Source organism: Pteropus medius, unplaced genomic scaffold, assembly GCF_902729225.1.
Source record: "Pteropus medius unplaced genomic scaffold, Ma_sr-lr_union100, whole genome shotgun sequence".
NCBI classification, from domain to species: domain Eukaryota; kingdom Metazoa; phylum Chordata; class Mammalia; order Chiroptera; family Pteropodidae; genus Pteropus; species Pteropus medius.
In genome coordinates this window covers 18,196,785-18,222,508 of record NW_024349803.1, presented here as the reverse complement: position 1 = coordinate 18,222,508, position 25,724 = coordinate 18,196,785, and the positions used below count along the sequence as shown (strand labels likewise).

The 25,724-nt window shown below is 52.2% G+C and overlaps 1 protein-coding gene and 1 long non-coding RNA gene across 2 annotated transcripts in view; one reads left to right on the top strand and one right to left on the bottom strand.

The window, feature by feature from the left end:
* SLC6A20 (solute carrier family 6 member 20) overlaps positions 1-20,313 on the top strand; it is a 31,825-nt gene extending 11,512 nt beyond the window's left edge. The window contains exons 2-11 of the mRNA XM_039837544.1: positions 214-354; positions 1,990-2,081; positions 4,955-5,182; positions 8,302-8,412; positions 9,383-9,624; positions 9,962-10,124; positions 13,823-14,027; positions 15,625-15,784; positions 18,147-18,312; positions 20,037-20,313. Coding sequence (XP_039693478.1) covers positions 214-354; positions 1,990-2,081; positions 4,955-5,182; positions 8,302-8,412; positions 9,383-9,624; positions 9,962-10,124; positions 13,823-14,027; positions 15,625-15,784; positions 18,147-18,312; positions 20,037-20,189 — 1,661 coding nt within the window. The 3' untranslated portion in view covers positions 20,190-20,313. The remainder of the gene's footprint in view (positions 1-213; positions 355-1,989; positions 2,082-4,954; positions 5,183-8,301; positions 8,413-9,382; positions 9,625-9,961; positions 10,125-13,822; positions 14,028-15,624; positions 15,785-18,146; positions 18,313-20,036) is intronic.
* Positions 6,332-24,462, bottom strand: LOC120582266 (uncharacterized). Its single transcript, XR_005647523.1, has 3 exons — positions 24,447-24,462; positions 13,669-13,675; positions 6,332-6,413 (listed from the first exon to the last, which is right to left on the bottom strand). It is a non-coding gene; the product is annotated as an uncharacterized LOC120582266 (long non-coding RNA).
* Between the last annotated feature and the right edge of the window lie 1,262 nt (positions 24,463-25,724).

The window sequence follows — 25,724 nt, the reverse complement described above, 5'->3', positions numbered from 1 at the left end:
TGGATGGATGAGAAGAGTGACAGGTGCATGTGCGGAAAGGTGGAAGAGTGTGAGGCAGCAGGATGGAGGATGGCGGAAAGCTGGGAGGATGGATGGACAGTGGAAAGGCTGAAGGGAGAAGGGGGGATGGATGGAAGGACGTTTGAACAGAGGTTGGTGGGTTACGAGGACGGCCACTGGTGACGGCCTGCTCTTCGCTCCGGACCCCTGCAGGGAGCTTCCTGGTGCCCTACATCATCATGCTCTTCGTGGAGGGAATGCCGCTCCTGCACCTGGAACTGGCGGTCGGACAGCGCATGCGCCAGGGCAGCATCGGCGCCTGGAGGACCATCAGCCCCTACCTGGGCGGTGTCGGTACGTGGGCGCTCTCCAGTCTTCCCTCACCCGGAGACCCCCATACTGTACTCGGGGTGCGGTTAGGACCACAGAGCAAGCGCGAGGCCCAAGAGAAAGCCCTTGAATGGAGTGGGCAGATGGCCCAGGAAGGGGCTGCCACAGACTTTGGGCTGAGAGGGGCTGGTGTCCTGCCCCGAAGGCAGCAGCGAGGGAGGGAGGAGGCTCACCCCGGGGATCCTGAGACCACACTGCTCTTCTGTGGAAGGGAAACAGCTGCCCCCGATGGAGCCGTGACTCTGTGTCCTAGCTAACAACCGTTCTGGGAACTGCCTCCTACTAACTATTAATAATGACACCTTTACGTGAGCATCTACTATGTGCCAGGTGCTGCCCCACAATATCTGTGCATGTGCTCATTTACTCTTCTTCACACCACTGAGAGGTTGTGGGGCTGGCATTAATGTCACCAGTGCATGGAAGCCAGGCACACGTGGACAGCAAGGGGGACACTGGCTGAGTCACGGTCCTGGCCACCTCCGGGAGATGGTTAACCTGCCTTCACAACCGTCACATTCCCGGGCAGCCGCCTCTGCCAGCAGGGGCAACAGGCCACACTCTCTTTTGCTCACCCCTCCCGCCCCCAGACAGAAAGGCAGAGTGATGTTTCAGGAGCAAGGAAGGTGTAAACTCGTATATGACTTAATCTCAGATGTAGACAAAGTGTGTCCAGTGGCCTCACAAATCATCTTAAATGGCTATTAATTTTTAACACGGAGGTATGTGGTCTTACCATCTGCCAGAGTAAGCAATCACAGAGGGCTTCTCCGAGGCAGCATTTGCTGCGAGATCCCAGATGTTAGTGCCAGTCAGGGGGTGGGGAGGTGGCAGTGAATGTTTAACAACCAGCTCTCGAGGCAGGCGCGGGTGGGGGAAGGCCCGGTTCGTAGCATTTGCGATACCGCGGTGTAAAAACTCCCACCGCGGTCAATTTCAAACTACTAACGAGGCGTCCCAGAGCGTGGGGTTGGGCAGAGGTGCCCACGATGGCGGGGGGCGGTGTGAGCTGGCTCCAGAGCACCTGGTTCCGTGCAGGCCTAACCAGGCGGGAGGCAGCCTCTGTCCTGTTCCCCACACTCCTGATACACCTCCTCCTCCCTGCCCCCTGCCGCCACAGGGCAGAGATTCGCCCAAGTGACCTAACTTCAGGTGAGCCAAGGACAGAGCAACCGTAATGTCTGGCAGTGACAAGTGCTTCTCACTAGGTTTAAATCCCAGTTCGGCTACGTCCCAGCCAGGGGTCTTGGTCAAGCCCTGTGCCTCAGCTCTTCCCTCTGGGCAGGGGGTGTGACAACACCCACTTCGCAACATCGCTGTGAGGACCTAAGGCTTATAGAGTACTCAGCACGGCAGCTGGCACTTAGATCTCACGAAAAATGCCATCCTGTCCCAGAACACGGGGAGAGACTAATCCTTCGCAAGTGCTCGCAGGGGCCTGGTGGTTACTTACCCTCCTCACAAGCCTGCCGAAGGAGGCTTTGCTGTCCTGGGGCGGCCACACGGCAGGGCTGTCCCAGGGCTCACTGGATGCGGCTGGCCTCCGCCTGGTCCGGGTGGGTGGGGGAGGCCGTCCTCAGAACCCTCTGCCCCGCACAGGCATCGCCAGCGTGGTGGTATCCTTCTTCCTGTCCATGTACTACAATGTCATCAACGCCTGGGCCTTCTGGTACCTCTTCCATTCTTTCCAGGTGAGCTGGCCGTCCAGAGCAGGGCCTGGTGGGGAATGGGGGCGGGGGTGGACAGAGCAGGGCCCCAGGAAACAGGCTGGGTGGGGGCGGGGCAGAGCAGTGCCTCTTGGGGGACAGGTGTGTGGGTGGGCGCTGAGGGCAACAGACTTGGGGGGAGCCAGGAAGCGGTGTGAAGGGCTGCAGGGAGGCCGAGCACCCCAAACCAAGCCTAGAGCTTCTGAACCTGGGATCCGTGGACCCTGCGATGGTGAGCCAGATTGTGCGCATGCGTGTGTGCACGCGCGTGTGCACACGTTTCCGGGGAGCTGGTCCGCGGCTCTCATCAGCTTCTCTCTGAAGGATGTGACCTCAAAAATAGTGAGAACCACTGCACGCTGGGCCAGGGGGAGATCTGTGGACGGGGGACTCCACCAACCCAGCAGGACAGTGCCCGCCCCCCTCCTCCTCTCTCCTCCCTCCCGCCCCCCACCCCCATCACTGGTCCTTCCAGGTTTCTGACTCCAGGCCAAGCCCCTCCCTTTCCCTGCAGACCAAAAGTTCTTCTGGGAGGACCGTTGTCACCCCTGTAACACAATAGGGGCTATTCTCAAAACTAAACATTTTAAACATGCATAGCATAGCTGAGGCTCGTTGTAGAAAATGTGGAAGGGGCTGAAAACGGTAGCAGAGCGAAAGAACCCTAGTTGCTCACTGGGAGGTAGTCTTCGTTTCCCAGCCGAGAGGAATGTCCCTTCCACTGCGCATGTCCGAGCCGAGAGGCCTGTCCCCTCCACTGCGCGTGTCCGTTTCTCCTCCTGGGTGCCTGCCTCCCACCCTCCGGGACCCCACTGCCCCCTGACCGCCTCCACCTTCCATCTCAGCTTCTTCCCAGATGCGAAGAGAGGGGAGGAGGCAGGAGCTAACTGGGCGGATGCCTCACTGTATGCCACTGAGCCAGGCCTTCATGGGACAGACCCTGTCCCCAAGGTCCTAATGCAAGGCAAAACTGGCCATGGACTGTGGACTCACCCCAGCCAGTCTGGTGCACTTGGGCACAGCCTTGAATCTTGGGGGCCCCAAGGAGTGCTCGGGTGAATGACCTCGATAATCAGGACTTGGCATCTGCACTCAGAAGGTGCTCCACACCCCGCTTTGGCCACCCGCTCAGCCTGCCCGGGGTTGCCCCACTGGAAAACGCCCTGTGTGCATGTCCTGCAGGAAGGACTCTGCCCCGAGCTTCGCCGCAGCCCCTCTCTCTGGCTCAGCCTGGAGTTCCACGAAGACCAGGCACGACCCTGCATCTCTCCGCCTTCTGAGGAGAAACAGGGCAGCTCCCCTTCCTTTCCTGCCTTGCGACCAGTTCCCCGCTCTGTGCCGGACTGGCGTGTCCAGTCGGGCAGGGTGCGCTCTGCACAGCCGCTCGCCGACGAGGGTTGCCACGCACTCCGCAGGCGTTATAGATCTGTATACTTATTAGGACAGTTTCCCAAAGGTGAGAGCCACGAGTCCTGTTCTAACAAAATCAGAATAATTCGGCCATCTTCCAAAGGTGAAAACAAAGTGTCTCAAGAGAGGAGTCGCCTCTTTCTAACCCTCAGAAGTGTAAGGGCCAGTGGTTTCCTAAAAATCACGGGACTATTCATCGATCCCATTTTTCCCGGGTCCGTGGACTTCCCCCTTAGTCCCTCTGCTTTGGACCCACCTCTACGGTCACATAATAATGGCAGGAACAGCAGATATTCGCTTACGCTGGCTCCATTGCTCCAGGCCAGGCATAGTGACAAGCACTTTAGAAGAATTCACTCATGTCATCATCACAGCCCTGGGACTCCGAGTGCTGAGTACCCGAGGCAGATGGGAGCTGAGTGGCAGCCCAGCCAGCCGAAGAGCTGTGTTCTAGTCCACCCCACTGTCAGGTGGGGCTCTCCAGCCTCACATCCGGCCTTTCCCAGCAGGGGGGAGGGGCAAAGGGGGTGGGGGGCTGTTACAACGGCAGACGCAGGGGTCGCAGCCTGACCCGCGTGTTCAGAACGGGGAGGCCGGTGCTGGGAACCAGTCCATCTGACACATTCTTACACACCCCAAGGCTCTCCACCTCGGCTACATGCAGGAATCACCTGAACTTTTAAAATTCTGATGCCCAGGCCTCACCCCAGACCGATGAAATCTGAGTCATTAGGGGTGCAGCCTGGGCACATGTTTTAAAGCCCCCCACCCCCACCTCTCCAGGTGGTTCGGTCATGCCAAGGTCAGGAAGTGGACCAGGCTGGGGTGACATCAGCCACAGGCCAGTGAATGGACCCAGTCAGTCTGCTGGGCAGCTCCACTGGGCTTCAGGCCCACGAGGGACCCTCCCACCGACTGGGGTTCGGGGCCGGCTGTCACCAGGCACCTCGGTAGCATCCACGTAGCCTCTGTCATCACGAGTCCTCATCGCTCAGCAGGAGCTGGGCTCGCTGTGTGATTGATTAGGGAAGCGTATCCGGCCTCCTCCAGTTGGTTCCGAGTTGGCGGGAACACACGTAAGTGGCCAAGTCCCGACGGGTCTGGATCATTGCCGCCAACGCTGTGGTTTGAGTCCCCGGGCTGCTTGCTGCAGAGGCCGAGGGTCAGTTCTGTTGTCCTAGGGGTTCTGGCCATGGCCCGTTTGCATTTTCTGTACCTCAGACCCGCAGGAGAGCTCGGTGGTCCTCAACAAACACCCATAGGACAGCACAGTGTGGGGAGCCCCATCTGTGACCCTGACACGTCTGCCTTTGTTCCAGCCACCCGCCTTTTGGGGACCAGTGCTTTCCTCTTCAAGGGCCCCGCATCGGGGCCACCTCCCGTCCTCCCCACCCCGACCTTTGGCCTCAGCCTTCACCTCTCCACATAATGCTTGTGTCATCCCAAAGGACCCCCTGCCGTGGTCTGTCTGCCCGCTGAATGGCAACCGCACCGGCTTCGAGGAGGAGTGTGAGAAGGCTTCCTCCACGCAGTACTTCTGGTACAGGAAAACCCTCAACATCTCACCATCCATCCAGGACAACGGGAGCGTGCAGTGGGAGCCGGCGCTGTGCCTCATCCTGGCCTGGCTCGTGGTGTACCTGTGCACCCTGCGGGGCACCGAGTCGACGGGCAAGGTGGGACGGGAGGGGCTGGTACTCTGGGTGGGCGGGGCAGGCAGCAGCAGGCAGCGGCCTCCGCCCAGGCCCTGGGCCAGCCAAGAGGCCGCTTTCTGCAGTCGAGGGCGGAAGCCGTGCTGGCGGGAGGCATGGACGGTGAGCTGGCACAAACCCCCTGCTGGACGACTATAAAAGTGGCCAAAGGAGTGTGAAGTTGCACCCCTAAACCTCGAAACTTCACACTCCCTAAAAAGACAGTCTTTCTGTACTAGCGAGTCCCAAACCCATAACACTCAGGTGGCACCAAGCCACTAAAAGTGAGGTTTCCCTCCTATAAAAACCTTAAATAATCGAAGGTATCCCCAGGACATCCTAGCCACTGGCTGTCAAGCTTAGCTGCACATTGGTCCCACTTAGAGCGTGTTGACAGCTCTGCTGTCTCAGTCCTACCCCCCAAAGGCTCCAGGGAAGTCGATGTGGGGTGCAGCCTGAGCACTGAGATTTTAAAAGCTCCCCAGGTGCTTCTGATGTGCAGCCCAGTTTGAGAACCTTTGCTCTCAGCTGCTTTCAATGGCCCTTCAGAGCTCTCAGGCCTGATTTGTAAACCTGTTCTCCTTGGTGCATCCCCAGGCTAAGAGGCTCCTTTATCTCTAATCTGCTCCATGGAGAAGGTTTTCTTTGAGTGTTACCTTCATCTCCATCTTTCTCAAGTGTCCCCAGTTGCCCTGGACCCCCACGGTCCCCACCTCATCCTCGGTCACTCCTCATAGCAGATCCACCACGAGCTGGGCAGGACCAGCGCCTCAAGCTCGCAACAGCCCTTCGTGGCAGATTTCATATCCCAGTCACCTGAGGCTTAGAGAGGTAAAGTGACCTGCCCGAGGGCACCGACCAGTGAGGGTAGAGCGGGCACACCCAGCTCTGCCCCAGGGACTCCCCATCGTCTTGGTTTGGTGAGCCACCTCCTGTGTGCTCTCGCCACATCTTTTGTGACTTAATCGATACCAACTTTTCCCTTCTGAAGGTCCTAAGAGTCCACCTGTCCTCACCCTCTGGACCACCTGAATCACCTCCTCCAGCCCCACCGTGTCTTTTTCTGAAGCATCGAGACCAGAACTACCCCCAGTATTTTAGGAACCCTGTGACGACCCCAGTACTGTGCTTGGTAGGACATTTTCTTTTGGGTTCCAAGATGCTGTGATGGCCAGTATCTTAGACCGAAAAGCACCCACCCCATCCCAGGACGGAGCTGAGGAACCAGTGGATGCCCTCTGGCAGAGCTTAGAGCCTCCAGCAACTCACCCTGTCCCATCTTGAAGCTTGGCTGATATTTATGCTCATAAAAAGTGTTTTTGCAATTTGTCATTGCCAGATTATTATGAACATGACCCAAAAAGATCTGAGAGCAACACCTGCAAACTTAGAGATTTAATGAAGCCATCTTTTTTTCTAGATCGTTTTATAAATATTTAAATGAGGCCATGTCATGCCATAAAATTTATTTATTCTGTCTCTTTCCTCTGGTTAAGCCACACCCTCTCCGTGACAGAAGTGCCCCATCGGCGTTATTTACGGGGATTGATTTTGCCAGTGGCAGTGTCCCATTTCCTGGCCTCCTCTGTTGGAATCACCTTTTTCCCTCCAAGAGTTTTTGCAGATCTGTCAAAAATGGTTTCTCCCAGTAGTTAAGGCTGGATCACGTGCCAGCTTCCCGAGCAAGGAGAAGCGAACCACCCCGGTCACGACTCTAGAGAATCTTCCGGGAAACGTAATCACCTGAGAGGAAGGAGAGAGATGCCAAGGGCTTGCCCTAAGTGTCCTCTGAGTGTCTATTAGTTGTGGACATTGGTCACCCCTCCCCTGTTGTCCCTTGATTTCATCCAGCTCGCTCTCTTTCCACTTATTCCCCTTTATCTCTCACCTGGTGTATTTCTTCGTAATCTCCGGTGGATTTACGACTCTTCCCAAGGTCCAGTGACCTCAGGACCTCAGCTGAGAATCGATGATGAAAACACACAGGGTAGGGAGCACAGAGTGTCACTCTGGTGGCCTCGGAAATTCATGGGAAGATGATGCCACACCTCGGTGTGCGTATGTGCGATTCGAGCCCGTCCGGACGTGGATCACAGCTATATTTCTCACAGAGGGACCTAAACTTTAAGGAAACTGCTTTTACACACACACACGCACACATTTGCAAAATATTTCTTTGCTAAGACGCTTTGGTGCACACATGAAGTGATATGTGGAAGTGCCAGTCCTGAGGAGCATATGTGTGCCCTAAGGCCTCTGTGCTCAGGCTTTCTGAAAGTTAGAATTACCCAGAGTATGAGAGGATGCCAGATCCACCATGAAAACCGAAGGTAGGACGTCATTGAACTGAAGATGCGTGTCCACGGGAAAAGATTCGGTTGACCAAAAATTTCTGTATGTGCAATCATAAAGCCAGTGGAAATGAGACCTTCCGTAAAAATCACATCACTGAATTTCTATTGTATTTACTACAGGGACACTGTCCCCGCACCAAACCTCACTTCTGGTCCTTTACGAGCACTCATGACCAAGCCTCTCTTGGGCCCTGGTCCTGAGAAATCTGTCCTTCTTCGAATCCCTGACTTTTTTCTTAAGAGAAAATATAAATCTTGTAAGCGATTGTTCTTTGCTTAGGCCACTAGGAAGCTCGGAATGAATCCAGCTCAGAAACTGGGCAGAGCCTCACACACACATGCCACGGGCTGCCTTTTCCCTTGGGCCCACAGTTTCTTTTGACACTGATTTCTCTCCTAGCGATTTTTAAATGTTACTGTGCTGGACGTATGTTTGTGAGCTGCCCCGGATCCTTCCTGGAATACGATCCGGTTCATAGGAGGCCTCAGCACCTGCTTTTCTCTTCTCTACTGAACCCAGAGATTTCCTGGCAGTTACAGACATAGGCAACGGCGTCCCCCCACCCCATTTCCCAGCCCAAACTCAGAGCCTACGTCTAACCAAGAATCTCGATGCCTTTCCAGCTGTCGGCAGCCCGAACATGCAAGACAGCATGGTGCCTCATGGAGATGGCGGGTCTGTCCTGGGCGAAAGGGAGCCTGAGGTCACCACATCTCCAGGAGGCTGACTGTGCCCTCTGGTGCCCACAGGTGGTGTATTTCACTGCGTTGCTGCCCTACTGTGTGCTCATCATCTACCTGGTCAGGGGCCTCACGCTCCACGGAGCCACCAATGGCCTGGTGTACATGTTCACTCCTAAGGTATGAACTGGAGGAAAGGGTGCCCCCCTTCACCCTGCCATCTCCCAGGATGGGTGAAGGGAAGGGAAGACGGAGGGTGGGTGAAAGCTGTCATGTACCCATGAGGTTGAAATGACCCCTTCAGGCTGTGGGAGGGGTGTGCATTACCTGTGGGCACGTCCTCAGTCGGGCAGCCCCCAAGCCCTGTGAATTCTGAGGCATTGAGTCTTTCGTCCGCTCCTTTTCGTCATCCTTACTGCCCCTCGACTGACTGCTACCCAGCCCCACGTCTGGCCTCCTGGCTCCCACCCAGTCTCGTCCCAAGCCCTCTTTCCAGCCTGTAGACTCAGCTGTCCACCATGAGTGTCAGCTGATCATCTCGCTCTCCTGCTGGCCACTTCCAGGCACCCCTTTTTCTACAGGGGCAAATCCATTCTCAGCAGGGTATTCCGGGATCCCTCCCGAGCCCACCCACTCCCCAGGCACCCCACAGCCAGTACTCATCAATGCAGGGGGTGCTATTGCCTTGGGGGCAGGACAAGTTCTTCAGCAAATCTGGACCCTGGAAACAAAATGACTGTGGCAGCACCGCCCCCCAAAAAATCACCACCATCACATTCCAAATGGCCCCTCGTGTCCCTGCTGAGATTCAGCCCAGACGCAGATCAGCACCAGGCGGCACCCCCTCCGCCTCCGGAGGCCCAGACCCGTGCAGTGCATGGAGCATGGATCGGGGGCTTGAATCCTTTTGAAAGGATTTGACCCGACACTTTTCAGCGGCACACCTCCCATGGGTAACGAGCTGAGGAGGATATGACAGGAGAGATGTGTTTCATCTGTGGGGAACGGACAGGACACAGAGGGGCCGGGAGTGCTGGGCTCCAGTCCCGGCCTGCCTCTGGCTGACTGTGTGCCGTAGACAAGTTCCTCCCCGTCTCTGGGCTTCCCTCCCTCGGCGGGTTCATCAGCCCTGTCCCTGCTGGCTTTCCAGATGGAGCAGCTGGCCAACCCCAAGGCCTGGATCAACGCGGCCACTCAGATCTTCTTCTCGCTCGGCCTGGGGTTCGGCAGCCTGATCGCCTTTGCCAGCTACAGTGAGCCCTCCAACAACTGCCAGAAGCACGCCATCGTCGTGTCCCTCATCAACAGCTCCACCTCCATATTCGCCAGCATCGTGACCTTCTCCATCTACGGCTTCAAGGCCACCTTCAACTACGAAAGCTGCGTAAACAAGTAAGCCCAGGCCGCTCAGGGAGGCCCAGCCCTCGAGGGGGCGAGGCTAGGGGTGTCGGGCAAAGGGCACCGGCTCTGCGGTCCTCAGTGCAGTAGCTGATGGCACGTCAGTGTGGGTTGGTTCCTCTTGTCATCACTGTTTTTATTCAAGGCTTCTTCAAAATACCCTGCCCTTTAAATGGTCACCAAATCAACAGATCTCCTTTGTTCAAGGCCTCATCTCATCAGAATAGAAAAGGCAGGGGGAGGACAGCCCCCAGGGCCTAAGCTCCCAGGACGGTTTGGCGCCAACAGCCTTCCCAATCGTTGAAGGTCAGTCTGATGCTCTGCTCTGCAGGGTGATCCTGCTGCTGACCAATTCTTTTGACCTCGAAGATGGCTTTTTGACAGCCAGCAACCTGGAGCAAGTGAAGGGCTACCTAGCGTCCACCTACCCCAGCCGATACAGCGAGGTGTTCCCACAGATTAAAAACTGCAGCTTGGAGTCGGAGCTGGACACGGTAAGGCTCTGGCGAGGTCGCCGAAGAAGGAATTGTCCCCTGCACTCCTTGTTGGAGAAGGAGGACTTGAGCGCCAAGCTCTCCGAGTGCTGCCCGGGGACCCCAGTTATTACAAAGCCCTTTGGGTTCCCCGGCCCTTTCTTCCTTCTCCTTTTGTCTTTTTAAATTTTAAAAAGATAGGAAAGTACGAAGAATAAAATAGCAAGCCCCATATATCTACCACCCTGAATGTAAACATTTGTAAACATTTTGTCATTTGGGGCTCAGGGTTTTATACATATACATATTATACACATATACGTTTATATGTGTATACACACACCTACCACCACACACACACACACACACACACACACACACACACACACACATATGAAAAATACATTTCAGGGACAAAGTTAAAAACCCTTCTGTTACTGGCCCCCAACTTTCCCTGCTTGCCAGAGACAAGAACCTTCATTTTGACATTTTTATTAACCATACATATTGTTAAATAATATCGTTTTGCTGGCAGTTTTTATATGGAAATAAACGGTCTTTCTCATTCAACATTCTATTTTTGAGATCTGTCCATCATAGTACATGTGGAATCTAGTTTATTCGGTTTAAATGCTGAATTTTATGGCAGCACACAAATAAATACACCATAATTTATTGATCCATTCCCTCACTAATAGACATTGAGCTTTAAAAAAATTTTGTTGTTGTTAAAATTACCTTTATTTATAGTTTACAGAATTCTCTTTACGACCCTGGGATCTTTATTTTTTCACATTAATTTGGGGTTGAATTCAACAAGTTCCACTGTGGGAAAGTAGCCCTTTAGGAATTTTTATTAGAATTGCATTGATTTTATAATGTAAATTGGAGAGGTTTAATATTTTTGATTCGGGATTTTTTTGTGACGTTTGATTCAAGAACGTGCTTTATCTCATCATTCACTCAGATCCTTTTTATTCTTCAGTTTTCTCTATGAATATCTTGGCACCTCTTTCATTAGCTTTTTATCTAGGTACCTTATATTTTTGTCGCTATTATGAATGGTGTCCTTACTTCCTGTTTCCATCATCGTCTTTGTTGCAAAAGAAAGGTAAAGGTTTCTGTATATTGATCTCGTATCTAGCGACCTTGATGAATTCTCTAATTGATTCTCATATTTGTCTATATATTTGCTTCGATTTTCTATATAAACTCATATAACTTGCAGGTGTAATTTTGCATTTTTCTTTTTGATCCTTCCTTACATCTCATTTCTGTGTGTGTGTGTGTGTGTGTGTGTGTGTTTGCTAGGACTTCTAGCACGATAGAAGTGGAAATGAGAGTGGGCGTGTTTGTCGAAGTCTTGTATTTAATACGTCTAGAGACTCTTTCTAGAGGGTGTCTCTAGAGTATATTTTACAAGCGCAGGGAGTAGTGAGGCCCACAGCGCTGGCTGCCAGCGAGCTCCCCGGAAGGCTTCGTGGCGCTTTGTGTCATGGGTGGAGTCATACGAGGCCATGGCATGGATAAGACCACACTTTGTTCCTTTGGGCTTCAACTTCTGTTCAGTGCTCTTGTCCCAAATGTCCTTGTCTCAAATGTTCTCGGCACCTGGGAGTCTTCCTCACTTACTTTCGAGCTTGGCTCAATGTCCAAGAATTATGTGGTTACTGGTTTCTTTAGACTTCTTCCTCTTGTGGTTCCCCACACCCCCTCATCCCACTTCATTCTCTACTGTTTGGAATTTGTGTCCTCCATTTCTCTTCTTGAAATTGTCCCATGTATATTTAATTTAACCAAGTCTACAGTTAAATAATATCTCGACTTCCCTGCCAACCAGTACAAGGACTTTAGAACACTTTCAACTCGTCCCTCCTGTTTTTACACCATTTTCGTCCAGTTCTCTTTGTCAACCCCATGAATTGGATGCTATTGTCACTTTATACAGGGCGTATTTACCTTCGTATTTACCGTTTTATTTATTCACCTTTCTGTCTTGCATCCCAGCTGTCTTGTGTGTGGGGTTTGGTTTGTTTGTTTTTCTTCCTTAAAATACATTCTTTTACAACAGGTTTCTTGATGATAAATGTTCTCAGGTTTTGTTTGTCTGTAAATGTCTATTTTGGGCTCCATTTTTAAAAGGCAGTTTTCCCCCGAATAGACAATTTCAAATTAATAGTTATGTTCTCCCAACACTTTGAAGATTTTGCCTCGTGATTTAAGCTTCCATGCTTGCTGTTCAAACATTCTTTCATCCTTTGCAAACGCTCAGTTCCCCAGCTTTTTCTCTTTGATTTTTCTCATCGTCTTCCCTCTGTCTTTGGCCTCTGCAATCTAAGCACGGAGGTATTTTTATTTATCTAGTCTAGGCTTTGGGTGACGTTGGGCTTCCTGGATCTGTGGATCTATGTAGTTTATCAGTTTTGGAAGATTCATGCCTAATATCTCTTAATCATTGCCTCTCCTTTATTTTCTCCCTTTAGAATTTCATTTAGACCTATGTTAGACCTTCTCGTCAACCCTACACGTCTATTAATTTCTCTTTTATTTTTTTTCCCACCTTCTTATCCTCTTTTTTGCTTCATTATAGATTTATTCCTTGGACACATCTTCCAGTTCATTAATTCTCTCTTCAGCCATAAGTAATATTTCACTGTCAATTGAGCTTTTTAATTCAGTATTTTTTTAGACACTATTTTGTTAAATGTGCTTTTCATCCCAATAGTTTCTTGTTATACGTTTATCTCTGTAATTTTATCCCTTATTTTTTTAAATGCATCTTGAGTAGTTGTCCCGATGGTGTCCTCGGGTCGGAGTGAGGACAGTTAGCCCTCGAGGGAGGAAGAGTTTTATGACACTGTTGAGAATTGTCTACTCACGATTGTAATACAAAGCAGATCGAGTTTAGTAGATTTTGTTATCTTTAAATTCTCTACAAGGACTCACCCCCTTATCGTCACACTCAGGATGAGCAATCCCACCATGCCATCGAGCCTACGTATAGTCTGAATCTGACCGACTACCCAGTATCTGCCGCTCTTGGGGAGGGGTGTTCTAAATCTTATTTCTTATCCCTGCTGACTCTACACTCACAGGGGCTTGTCTTCTCTCGGGTTTATAAATCTGCAAGCTCACTCTTGCTCATCTCTGGTGATCCCGTGGGTCTAAATCGGGAAAGCAATCCTCCAGAGAGAGTTTGCTGCCAGGGGACACCCCACCAAGACCCCTTCCAACCCCCTCAGGTGGTTCGTCTCTAAGCAGGAGTCCCAGGCTCAGTTTCCCCACTACTGTGTTATTGCCACAGGGACATGGCCACTGAGCGCCCCTGCGCCTGCTGGCTGACTGCTGGGCCAGGCCGGCTTCCCATCATCCTGCTGCTCTGGCCCCACCTTCCCACCTCAGCTCTCAGCCACTGAGGCTGCAGACGCCTAGTCAGTCATGATAGCAGAAGCGGAAATTATCCAAACATTGGTTTACTGTGTTCCCCAGAATTCACATGAGTTGGGGCAGAACTGGAGAACTCAGTTCCCAGCTCGACTGAAATGTCTGCTCACACTTCACTAACATCACCCCTGACAGCTCACATGTCTGTCCAGCCCGGGGAAGCCCGAGGGGCTGGTCTGCAGATGGGAGCTCCAGCCACGTTGCTTAGCAAGCAGTGTGTTTAAGGAATCAAAAGTCCCTTGGGTGTGTAATTGGTGTCTTCTCGCCGCGGGCAGGCCGTCCAAGGCACTGGCCTGGCTTTCATCGTCTACACGGAGGCCATTAAGAACATGGAGGTGTCCCAGCTGTGGTCAGCACTGTACTTCTTCATGCTGCTGATGCTCGGCATCGGGAGCATGCTGGGCAACACGGCCGCCATCCTCACCCCTCTGACCGACAGCAAGGTCGTCTCCAGCCACCTGCCCAAGGAGGCCATCTCAGGTGAGCGGGCCGACCCAGAGAGAGGCTGGGGTTTGGGGAGGATGGGATGTCGGGGCACATGGATGGATGGGTGGCCTCAGGGGCCCTGAGCTCGTGGAGGTGGCCACGGGGGCTGTTGCCACCTCACAGTGGTCCCGCCCTCACCTTCTCCTCGCCTCGGGCAGTCGGGGGCCAGCGCAGGTGAGTCCGGTTCTCCACACCACGGGGAAGTGAAGTGACCACCCCAACAATGAGAAAAGGCCAAAGTCCTCGGCCTGGCCCCCGGAGCGCTCCAGGCTCAGAGAGAGCTGCTTTCGTCTGTTTTAACTGAGGTTTAACAATTATAGCGTGGACACTTCTCAAGCACAAAGTCAGTGAATTTTACATATACATCCACCCAAGTGACCACCACCGAGGTCGAGACACTGCATGTCCCACACCCCGGGCCCCTCAGTCAACACGCCCCCTCCTCTATTCTGGTGATACCATTTTAGGTTTGTTCTCCCTATTGTCCAACTTCACGTAAACGAAACCACACACAGTCCGTATCCTTCGTGTCTGCCGCCTTCACGCGAACTCTGTCTGTGGGATCCGCCCGCGACGCGGCAGCGAGCACCGGTCTGTCCCTTCCCTGCCCGTCTCGCTCTGCATCGCAAGAGCGCACAGCATCGTTCGTCTGCCCGGAAGGAGTCCTACCCTTCGTCAGAGCCCCCTAGCACTTAGCAGCACCCCCTGCACCCGTAGCCATGCTGTGTGCCTTTGACTCCCGGCCACCCTAACCTTTCCTCCTTGTGCGTCCCCCCAGGATGGGGAGTGGTGGCTGGTGGTATCTGGCGTGGAAGTGGAGAGGGCAGGTGGGACCTTTAGAGTCAAATACTTTTTGTGGGGTGCCCAAGGAGACTGGGACAAGAACCCGGGTTCTGGGAGCAGAAGGGCCTCCGTCTCAAACCTGACTCCACCGTTTACGTGCTGTGGGGCGCTGGGAAAGTTACTCAGCTTCTCTGCGCCTTGGCTTCCCCGTCTGCGAACGGGAGCTCCCGAGACCTGCCTCAGAGGCGTAAGGATCCAGCGCATGGCGCGTGCCCGGGGCTCGGTGGGAACTGGGTCGGCGCTGTTTTTCTTCCCTTCGCCCTTGTAGTCGGACACAAGTCTTCGCTAGGAGGTCCTGAGGGGGTGTCCTGCAGCTCGGCTCTCCTGCCCCGACTCACCTCCCATGAGCTCAGGGGCTGAGCTGTTGGGATAAACAGCCATCCCCAGACTCAGCCTGGGCGAGATCCGCCAGACAGGGATGCCCACAACTTCCTCTTTTCCACTGAGCTGATGCCCCCTGCAGGACAATTCTGTGAATGAACATCAGTGACCCCTGCGGACGCTCTTGGGACGCCTTCCTCCCCCCAGCACCCCACACACACAGAACACACAATACCACACACACACACACACACACACACACACACACACACTTTCAGAGTGGCCAAACCATGACAGCACTTCCAACCCACGCGGAGGACCCCATCGGCCAGAGTCCCCTTGGGGTCCATGGCTCTGCTGCCCCACAGAAAACTGGGCGCCCGGGTGCGGGTCTCAGGCTGGTCAGCAGGTGGTCTTGTGGCCGCAGGTCTGGTGTGCCTCATCAACTGTGCCATCGGCATGGTGTTCACCATGGAGGCCGGCAACTACTGGTTCGACATATTCAACGACTATGCCGCCACCCTGCCGCTGCTGCTCATCGTGCTGGTGGAGACGGTGGCCGTGTGCTTCCTGTACGGCCTGAGGAGGTGAGCAGCCCCCGCCCCGCCCTTTCTCGGTGTGTTTCTTCGAGCTCGGCACTGTTCGGCAGCGTTTTCGATGGGCCCCCAGATCTCGGCTCGTTCTCTGCCTCCCTCAGTTTGCCTTCAGCCACCATCCCCCCAATGTCCTGTACCTTTCAGTAAGGGGTATTGAAAAGCCACGTCGAGTGTGGTCCCAGAGGAGCACCGACTCCCGGGACAGAGAATCCTGCTTCCAGACACTGGGCGCTCTGACCGTCGGCCAAAACCAGTATTTTTCAAGCATGCTGACCAAAGTCCAGTTGATAACTCACGCCTGAGAAAATGTGGCAAATTCAGGTCATCAGGCTCCCAGCCCTGCTGCACAGTGCAGCCCTGGCCGGTTTAAATCTCTCAGGTGATGGACGGTGGGCGGGGCCGAGACCCAGGGGTCCAGAGCGGCTTCCAGACCTGGGCATGGAGCTGGAGCTCTCCGGCCCAGGCCGTTTCACACTTGACCTTGGGCCAGCGCCCCGGGATGCTGATTAAGTAGGTCCGAGTGGGGCCCAAGAACTCACGTTGCTAACAAGCTGCAGGTGAGTCTGGGGTCGACACCCTGAGAGCCATTTCGAGCGTGGTCCCAGAGGAGCAGTGTCCGGAGCTTGTTCGAAGAGCGGGGTCTCGGGTCCCCCGTATGTCATCATGTCCAGGGGTCCGAGGCACATCACGCTCTGGGAAGCGCTGCTCAGATGGGAGCCCCATTAGAAGGGCTGTGCCAAATTGTCCCCACACACAGTCTTTTCTGATCCTCAGACCGTTTGGAGGCAGGTGGAGGCCAGGTTGAGGGATTTCCATGGTCAAACGATTTCGGGTCGTAATTAAACAAAGCCAGATTTCTCTCCCATGGGATTTCTCAAAGCCTTGGAGACAACTGTGAATCTCAAACAGGGGGCTGTCATTTGCAGAGTTTCTAGAACCACGTTCGTGGTCAAGGAAGGCCTTTCGTCCTCCCCCACAACTACTAATGTTGCAAGGACATTGGTGCCTGAGTGACCAACTCTCCCCGTTCGCCCGGGACTCGGGGATTTCCTGATACATAACACTGGAAACGTCCCGGGTGAACTGGGACAAACTGGTCACTTAAGAGGGGTTTCAGGGTAAGGAGAGAAGGTCCGGGAGAGAGCGACAGAGCCGAGGGCCCACTGGAGGTGCCGGGGAGGGGCGCAAGTCCATCCAGAGGACGTGGTGGGAAGTGGTGGGAATGGAGGGGGAACCAAAGGTGCCCGGTCCGGGTGGGGTCGGCGGGGAGGGGGATCCATAAGCAGCCAGGTCTGGGAATGACCAGGAGAGGGGAGTCTTTCTGCTCGCTTAGGGGACAGCACCATCTAGTGGCCACCTAGCAACAGTGCCATGCCGCCTTTTTTTCTGCAGCCAGCTCTGCCCACCTTTCTCCACCCAGGAAAGTGGAGGGCAGGGAGGTAGAGGGACAAGAACACCCAACTCTATCTGCCATGTGTGGTCTCGGAAATCCCAGGTGTTCACATTATGCACGTGAGGCTTCGTGGCCAAGAGCCCAGGGCCCCACTAGGCCGGCGTAGCATGGGGGCAGGTAGAGGTATCTACAAGCACGTGTGGGCCTTGACCCCTAACGCTATGAAAATGGGGAGGTGGCTGGGTCAGCCTTTCCCAAAGTGCTGAAGATACTTTCCATACTTATTTGTGCGTACGTTAAAAAATACGCGATTAGCCTATCGAACCCGCGATAAAATGGATGCTGTTGTGCCATAGCTAAATTTAGGCAAATTTAAAGAAAAGAGAGCCTGCAGACATGCCTGGAAATGCAGTGGTGGGCTGTGAGCAGCTACGCGGCTTCCCCCCACGCCAGCTCCAACGGACCGTGGCGCTTTGGGTTCCAGGTCTGAAAACGTGCTGCGGTTGCAGGGGACAGAGGAGATTCCCCTTGGGGGACATTTATAATGGGCAATAGAGTCTCTGACAGACAGCAGGGGGGAGGGGTGGGGCAGAGCTGCTCTTGGGGTCCCCTAGCATTGAGGATGGCTTGACAGATGTCCCGCCATGCCGTCTGTCTCCGCATTGCTGGGGGTACCGTACCTCTGGTCTCCACCAGCGGCCTCCACCTGAATGCTGGCACCAGGCAGATGTCTTCTGACATCTCTGTGGGGGATTTGCTTTGCCCCCCTTTGTGACAACCTCAGCCCTCCCCCCAACACTCCTCTCCCCAGAAGAAATCACAGAGGGCCCGGTGGTTGTGTTCAAACCTTAGTGGTGCCAGAACACGCTCCTCCTAGGCAAATAGGAGGTAGAGGCTGGAGCCCCCCATCACCCCGACAGCATGGATAATCCAGACTTCTTCTTCCTGTTTTCCAAGTAGATTTGAAAGTGACCTTCAGGCCATGACTGGCCGCACTCTGAACTGGTACTGGAAGGTCATGTGGGCCAGCATCAGCCCACTGCTCATCGTCAGCCTCTTGGTCTTCTACTTGAGCGACTACATCCTCACGGGGACCCTGCGGTACCAAGCGTGGGACGCCTCCCAGGTACCTGCTGGCTCGGGAGCATGGGCCTTTAGTGTCTGAAACCAAGCACCTAGTTCCATGGCGTGGGCAGGTTATTTGTCACGACATGGAAACCTCACTCAGGTATTTAAAAACTCTCAACCCAAGACGGCAGAGCTGGGCTTTGAGCTTTTCACCATACGCAGCAGTAAATAGAGTAAGATTCCCTCTGGGACCTCCCAGGAGGATACTGGTTTCCTGCCTCCCCAACGTGTGATTGTCCTTGGCCAGCAGGCCCTCCGGCCTCTGTCCACTTAGGCCTCCTTAGGAAAGGCCGAACAAGACTGGATGGCATAGCCACTGACCCTGGCCCCTGGCCCCAGCTAGAGCAGGCTCCTGCGTCCTGCAGGGACTCGTGGTAACACTTGAGTTGCTGGATCCTGGGAGGGCCTGGCTCCGGGTGCAGCTGAGACAGAACTCAGTGAGCAGCTCACTCAGGGTGCTGGGTGGCAGCTGTCCACCAAGCAGAAGGGCAGTATGTCACTCTTTTAATAGCCAGAGCAGCTACCTCAGCACATTCCGCCTGAGGATCAGCCCTGGGTGTCCTCACACAGACACATTCTCCTAGAATAAATTTGGCCAATTTGGATTTTTTTTTTTTCTTGTGGATAGAAGACACTGTCCTTTAGCATATAGTGCGTGTGGTGTGTGCAGAGGGGGTGTGTGAAGGGCCCAGCGAGCCAGCTCACGCCACTCCACGTGACCAGTCAGGGCTGGAAGGCGGCCCTCCGACTGGTCCCAGCAATGGTGCCCACTCCGCTTCTCAAACTGGTGGAGGGCTGTGGTGGCCTCTCCATCCACAGCAGACCGAGTCTTTTCTAAGATGCAATAACGACGCAGTACTTGAAAAGTAAAATTTAAAAAAGATAAGATACAAGCGTCAATTACTTATTAGATTCGACAGGCACGAGTATGCTGTCAGATTGCTGAGACAGTTTCTAAATGTTTCCTCTCAGTTCCTGTACTTGTCTGTGCAGAATATTTTAGACTAACAGACGAGTAACTAACAAAAAGTTCATGGGCTGGTCCCCGTGGCATTTTGGTTTATAAACCAGACTTCCTTGACAGTGAACACCTGTTCCCCTGGACATGGCTGCCCTGTGCTTCTTTTGTGGAAAGATGGCATATATTGAATTTTTGGCCTCATTTCTCATCAGTTTCAATGTATGTGCGTTTAGGGAGACATCCATCACCCCACCAACTAAATCCAGGGGCCCAGAGAGACTGCTCCTGAGACCATAGCTTGCTATTCAATGGGGTAGCCGACGGCCACCTGTGGTTATTTACATTTAAATTTGTTAACATTAAATACAATCTTAACCTCAGTTCTTTAGTCTCGGTGGCCTCGGACACCATAGCCACCTGTGTCTGGTGGCTGCTGTACCGGGCAGCACTGATATGGAACATTCCCAGCATCCCAGAAAGTTCTATCGGACCTCGCTGGGCTAAGGGCAGCCCCCAAATGCAGGTGCTCTGCACGGTGCCTCAAACGCAAGGCCCCTGGCTATCCTTCTGCTTACTCTTGGCGAGTGGCTCTAAACAATGACTCTGTGCACACTGGCGAAGTGTGCGGAAGAGCAAGATGACAAGGGGAGTCAGTGTACCCTTGCTGGTGAGCCGGGGGGTGCCCGGAGCCAGGAGGGTGCGGGGCTCTGGGGTTCCACCTGGAGAGGTCCTTCCTGCTGACGCTCAGCTTCTCCTTCCAGGGCCAGCTTGTGACCAAGGATTACCCGCCGTATGCCCTGGCCGTCATCGGGCTGCTCGTGGCCTCCTCCACCATGTGCATCCCCCTGGTGGCCCTGCGGACTTTCGTCATGCGCTGCCTCAGGAGGGGAGGGGACACAGCCCACGTGGCCTGAGAACTGGGTTCCCAGAGGCCGCTGTCAGCTGCTCACTGTTTCACAGCTACTATTTACAGGTGGAACCTCCGGCTGCTTGTTCAAGTATTTACTCCAGGTGTGCTCAGCCCGCCATCTTCCTGAGTCTATAAAGAAGGTGTGGAGGAAGGAGATCCTCTCAGGGGAACTCACCCCCCCCAACCCCCTCACCCCCGCTCAGAAGCGGCCCCTCTGCCTCCCTCCAAGGTCCATCCTGCTGCCTCCTTGTCACCAAAGGGGCAGGTTTTGCATGGCCAGTCTTGAAGACAATTGCTTTCTTGATTCTAGGAACGTCCTACGACTTGGGCACAGTGTGAGCTGAAATTTGACTAATGTTTATGGAATAAAATATATGCAATTTTTTTTTTCTAAAGAGATTCGAAAATATTAGAGGGCAGTCGTTTTTAGATCAGTTTGAAAAGTTTTTTCAGTGCCCAAGACGACAAATCCAAATGTCATTGGTGCAGAATTAGTTCTCTTTTCTTAGTCATGGCGAATACGCAATTTCTGTGTTCTCTCTCACTGGTAGGATAGGCAGGGCCATAAAGAAAGAAGGCCTCTGTTTGGGACCTACAAAGGGGGTCACTTTCCCCTAATCCGAGGTCTCTCGAGGCGGGTCCAGGACCAGTCTTCTCTACAAAAATTGTCCAATTCCAGTTTGCAACCGCAGCCCGGCTGCCTGTGGCGTGGTCCCGTGAGGCATTAAAGCAGACGGCCCCTGCCCCTGGAGGCTTCATTTATTGGATGAGGATCAAAGTGCATCTAACTTCCCCATAGACTTTACCTTATATTCGGGCATGATGGCCAACTCTTTATAGAAAAGACCAAGAATTTTAAATTATTTATCTGTATATAAGTTTTCTAAAATGTATATAACTCAAACAGAGCATCTTGTAACTGAAGACACACTATATTTATGATAGAGCGTTCGCCCACCGTGCAACTATTTTTTTTTTTTTTTTTAACTGCAGTAAGTAGGTCAAGGTTAAATCTAAAGTGAAGGGGGCCCTTCCTGCTCTAACATTCTGTGCTTCACTGAGATCGTGGGATTCAGGAAAGTTCCTTTGGGTAGATGCGTGCAGACATCTTTGAAGATGCTTTAAGCACTCAGCTAGAGATGTCTTTTTATCTTAAATTCTTTTCATGCTACGAACTTTGTGTGGCGTTAGGAAGGGCTCCTTCTGTCTTGAAGACCACCATCCGATCAGTGTTTCCAGCTCCACCTAATGGCCAGTTATAAAAAGATCACTTGCCCTTAAAGTGAATGAACTGGCATTTATTTACCCCAAATAGGCAGTCTCCTGATTTCTCATCAGAGGTTACCTTAGCATCAGAAAACCTCGGATACCAAGGCTCACTCGATAGCAAATACACAGGACAGGGTCTGGTTCCCGAATCCTTACAGATCAGCCCCCAGCTCTGGTCATGGTCCTACAACACAGGCCACCCCTCCTGGGGTCAGTTGCCAAATGCCAGGTGTCCCCAGGAGCGTAGAGACAGATGTCCTAAATCATTATTCACAGTTACTGCATTTCAGTGGTCTCCACCTCGTGGCCCATTTGAACCACCTAGAAGCATCTAAAACCTGGATGCTCAGGCCACGCCCCACTTAAGAAAGAAGAAAATTGTGCCATACCTTTAGGCACCTTTACATCAAAATGACCTTTCAAAGTCTAAAAGCATTTTTGAGCCTTTCCTATGGGGTGGAAAAGTCACTTCCACAGAGTAAACTTTGCTCGCCAAAGTCAGATGGGCGAAATCCCACTATTTGTTGAATAATGTGCTCCAGACGAAGCTGTCCCAAGTTTCAGTTCAGTTTTCCTCTGGTTTCTGTGAAATTCATGAAGAGCAGAATGTTCTCAATAAATCTCTTCAGTCAGTAATAAGTCCTGTCTCAAAAAAATTCTTTGTTGACTATTTTTTAGGTACTTCACAAAAGTGGTCATCTTGACATTTGTCTACCCCTCTCCAGTAAGCTGGAGAGAAAAAGGGACATTCCATCCCTGTACACTTAACAGGAACCATGGCAATAAGGCCAAAGCGCGAACTCTAGAAAGCTTTCTATTTATACTGGAAATATAAGGACCCTTGATTTAGCTCCGAGAAATCATGTGGGGAAATATTTGACTTTTAAGCAATTGTCATCATAAATAAAACCCTCAACGAGTATATCTATAGGTTTGTTTGTTTTTTGGTTTTTGGCTTTGTTTTTGTCATTTACTGGCTGCTGTTTTAAAACTTCTCTCAACACAAGATTCCCCCTCCTTAAGCAAACACACAGGCTAATTTGGGGAAGATATGGAAATAAAGAAGAGGAGGAGACACGTCCAGTCTTTTTTCTATCACCTTTTCCATTTTTACCTCCTCATGTGACCAGTGACCCTGCACCAATGCAGGGTATGAAGATCAATCACCACATGAGGAGATGAGAAAAAAAATGGGAAAGAAAATATTCCTGATTTTCCGGATTTAAAACAGAATACGCGCTCTTCTGAACTCCTGCGGACTCTCTCCAGCCCTTTTGAGAGGTGTCCTGGGCGATCTGCCCATCTCAAGATCCCTCTCTGCACAACGGGTCAGAGTGTGAGCTTAGAACTGTGCCCGGGGTGGGGGCAGAGTGTGCGTCAACCGCTGTATTAGATTTTTGCATGAGTTACTTTACATGGAAAAATAGATTCATGGCGTTTCTACTTTAGAGAGAGAAAAGCTGGGGCAGAGAATGAACTCACTCACTCATCGTTTTCTATTAAACATCAGTCAGGGGAAGAAAAAAACCAGATTTAACTATCTCTCTGCAAGGCAAAAAGTGCATCTACCAATATGAAATCCTGAACCAGAATTTCGTGACCAGGTTCTTATATGCGAATCACTTTTCTTTTGGACTATTGCCCACCCGCCTAGTCAATCAGCCTTTGTTGAGATCACCAAGGGGTATATTACCAACCAGTCCGTGGGGAGGCGCTAGGGACAGTGCTGAACAGGACAGGCACGGGCCCTGGCCTTTACGTCACTTCCATTCTGGAAGGGAAGAGAGACGGTGATAGATAATGAGATGATTACAGACTGGGATGGTGTCTAAGAAGGAAATAAACATGCCAAGGGATGGTGTAAGAGGGTTGGTCTTTCAACCAGTGGTCGAGGAAGCGCTTTGCGAACTGAGTTTAGAAGGAGAAGAATGAACTAGTTATCGGAATCGCTGGACGGTCCATCCAGGCAGAAGTGACAGCAAGTGCAAAGGCCCTGAGCAGAAAGGCGGCCCGTGGTTAGAATGGAGAGGGCAGATTGGAGGTGAGGCCGGAGGAGTGGGCAGGGGCCAGGTCACATGGGCCTTGGAGGCCGTGGCGAAGAGCTTGGATTTTTTAAAAGAGCAACGGAACCCCACTGCGAGTGCAGTGTGGGGCCCTGCGGAAGCTCACTTAGATGTGGCAGATCCACTTAGATGTGGAGAAGGAATGGGAGAGGCCGGTAGATGGGGAAGCTGAAGAAGCAGGAGCTCCTTTAGAAAGCCCAGGGGAGAGATGATGGTGGCGTGGACTTGCAGATGGGTAGTTCCCACGTTTCCTAACCTCAGAGTCTCTGCATCCTTAACAAGAGCTTAAAGTGAGGACATAAAATGGGACATATTTTAATGGATGATACTTCAGCTTTGCACAGCTAGAATAATAAACAGGCAACAGACACGCATCACTGAAAACGGTGAATGGAGCAAGATGAACACTTGGACCTTTGGCTAAAACATAAAAACAAAGAAATTCACGCTCAGAATAATCTGTAAAAGGAAGTGTTAAGAACAAGTAGGCCACCTAACCAGTTCACCTGGGACCCGGGCATTCATTAGAATAATTATACATGTCACAACTCCTTAATAATTGCCCACCCGTCCCCACTGAACTCACATTCTTGCAACCTCTGCAGCACATCCAGCACAGAGAGTGACAGCTGGACCTCAAGGAAGCACTCCCACCTGTAGATCTACCTGCGTTTCTCAGCAGGTGTGTGCATGCATGTGTGCACGCATCATAGGGAATTTCCATATGGATGAGAATCAAAGAATTTATGGTTAAACTTAGGGAGGTTCAAATAGAGCTCAGGTTTTTCAACTGATGCCGGAGTGTTCCTCCGCATGCTAGCCAGACCCAAATGAATTCCGCAGAAGACTAGTTCTATGAGATGCTCTATGAATAAACGAGTCCAAACGTCATAAAGTTTGGGTGCTGCTGCGTTGTGTATACGCCTCACCCCCCATCCCAGGAGCCACTTCAAACCTCCGACAAGTCCTAAAGGTTAGACAACTCTTTAACTTTGTTTAATGTTTCCCAGTAGTTCTCATCAAAGATGCATTTTCAAAACAAAACAACTAGGAACATACAGGAGAATTCACATTTCCCCAAAACACGGGTAGAAAAATACCTGGCCTAAGACCGGGGAGCTCGGGGGCCCAGGGCTCATGGCAGAGCCAGGGCCAACCTGCAGGACGTGGCCACTGTTCTCAGCAGTGAGAACACCCAGGCCAAAGGGCAGAACAGAAAGCTCGGAACACGCACAAGCACAAGGGACCTCGAGATGTGACCTTGGTGGCACTGTACATCGGGAGCAAGGGATTCAGGAAGGCTCGCGGCAACCTGCTAACCACACAGGGAAAAGGAAGCCTGGGCTCTGCCGGAGGACATCTCACACTGCACTCTCCCGCCTCAGGCACCTCGCTTTAGGCCACGTCCCTTGCTCTTACCAGCGAAACGTGGCTGTCACTTTCAAGCAGAAACGCCTCCCCTTTCTGCCAAGACAACTGGCAATGCTCCAGAGAGGCGCTGTTCCATCACTCTGGGGCCCAGGACGAGGGAGTCACGTAGCAGAGCTGCGGCCAAGGCTTCAAGGATACACGGAAGGAGTGAACAAGAAACTCTCGTTTTTCTCAAGCCATTGGGATTTGAGGATCATTTGTTACCACCGCACAACCCGACATATCTGGATTGGTACAGACCCTTTCCTTACTCCACGGGGTGCGAAGATCTAAAAGGGAAAAAGCCAAACTAGGTGCAAAGGCATCAATTTGGAGTTGAGTGACATGGTCTGACCCGGGTGCAAAAGGTGCTGGGAAATTTTTGGTAAACTCAACACCATTGAAATTATACATTCCTCTCATCAAAATCACCACAAGGAAATGAAAAGATGAGCCACCAGCTGGGAGAAGATACACGTCGTACATGTCACCCACAAAGAATTACTCTCCAGAATACGAAGAATTTCAGCAGATCAGTAAAGACAAACAATCTAATAGAAACAGGCAAAAGACCTCAACAGGCACAGAATAGGAACCGCCGAAGACTAAAAACAGAATTTTTTAAATGAAAATAGGCTCGATCTCATCCGTGACCAGAGCAATGCCAGAATCAGATAACTACTTCGTACCTACTGGATCGAAAAATTAAGAAGTCCGCCATAACTAGTGTTGGTGACAACGCGGAACTGCTAGGAATATACATAGAACAAGCAACTTAGGAAACGATTTCCTGTTAT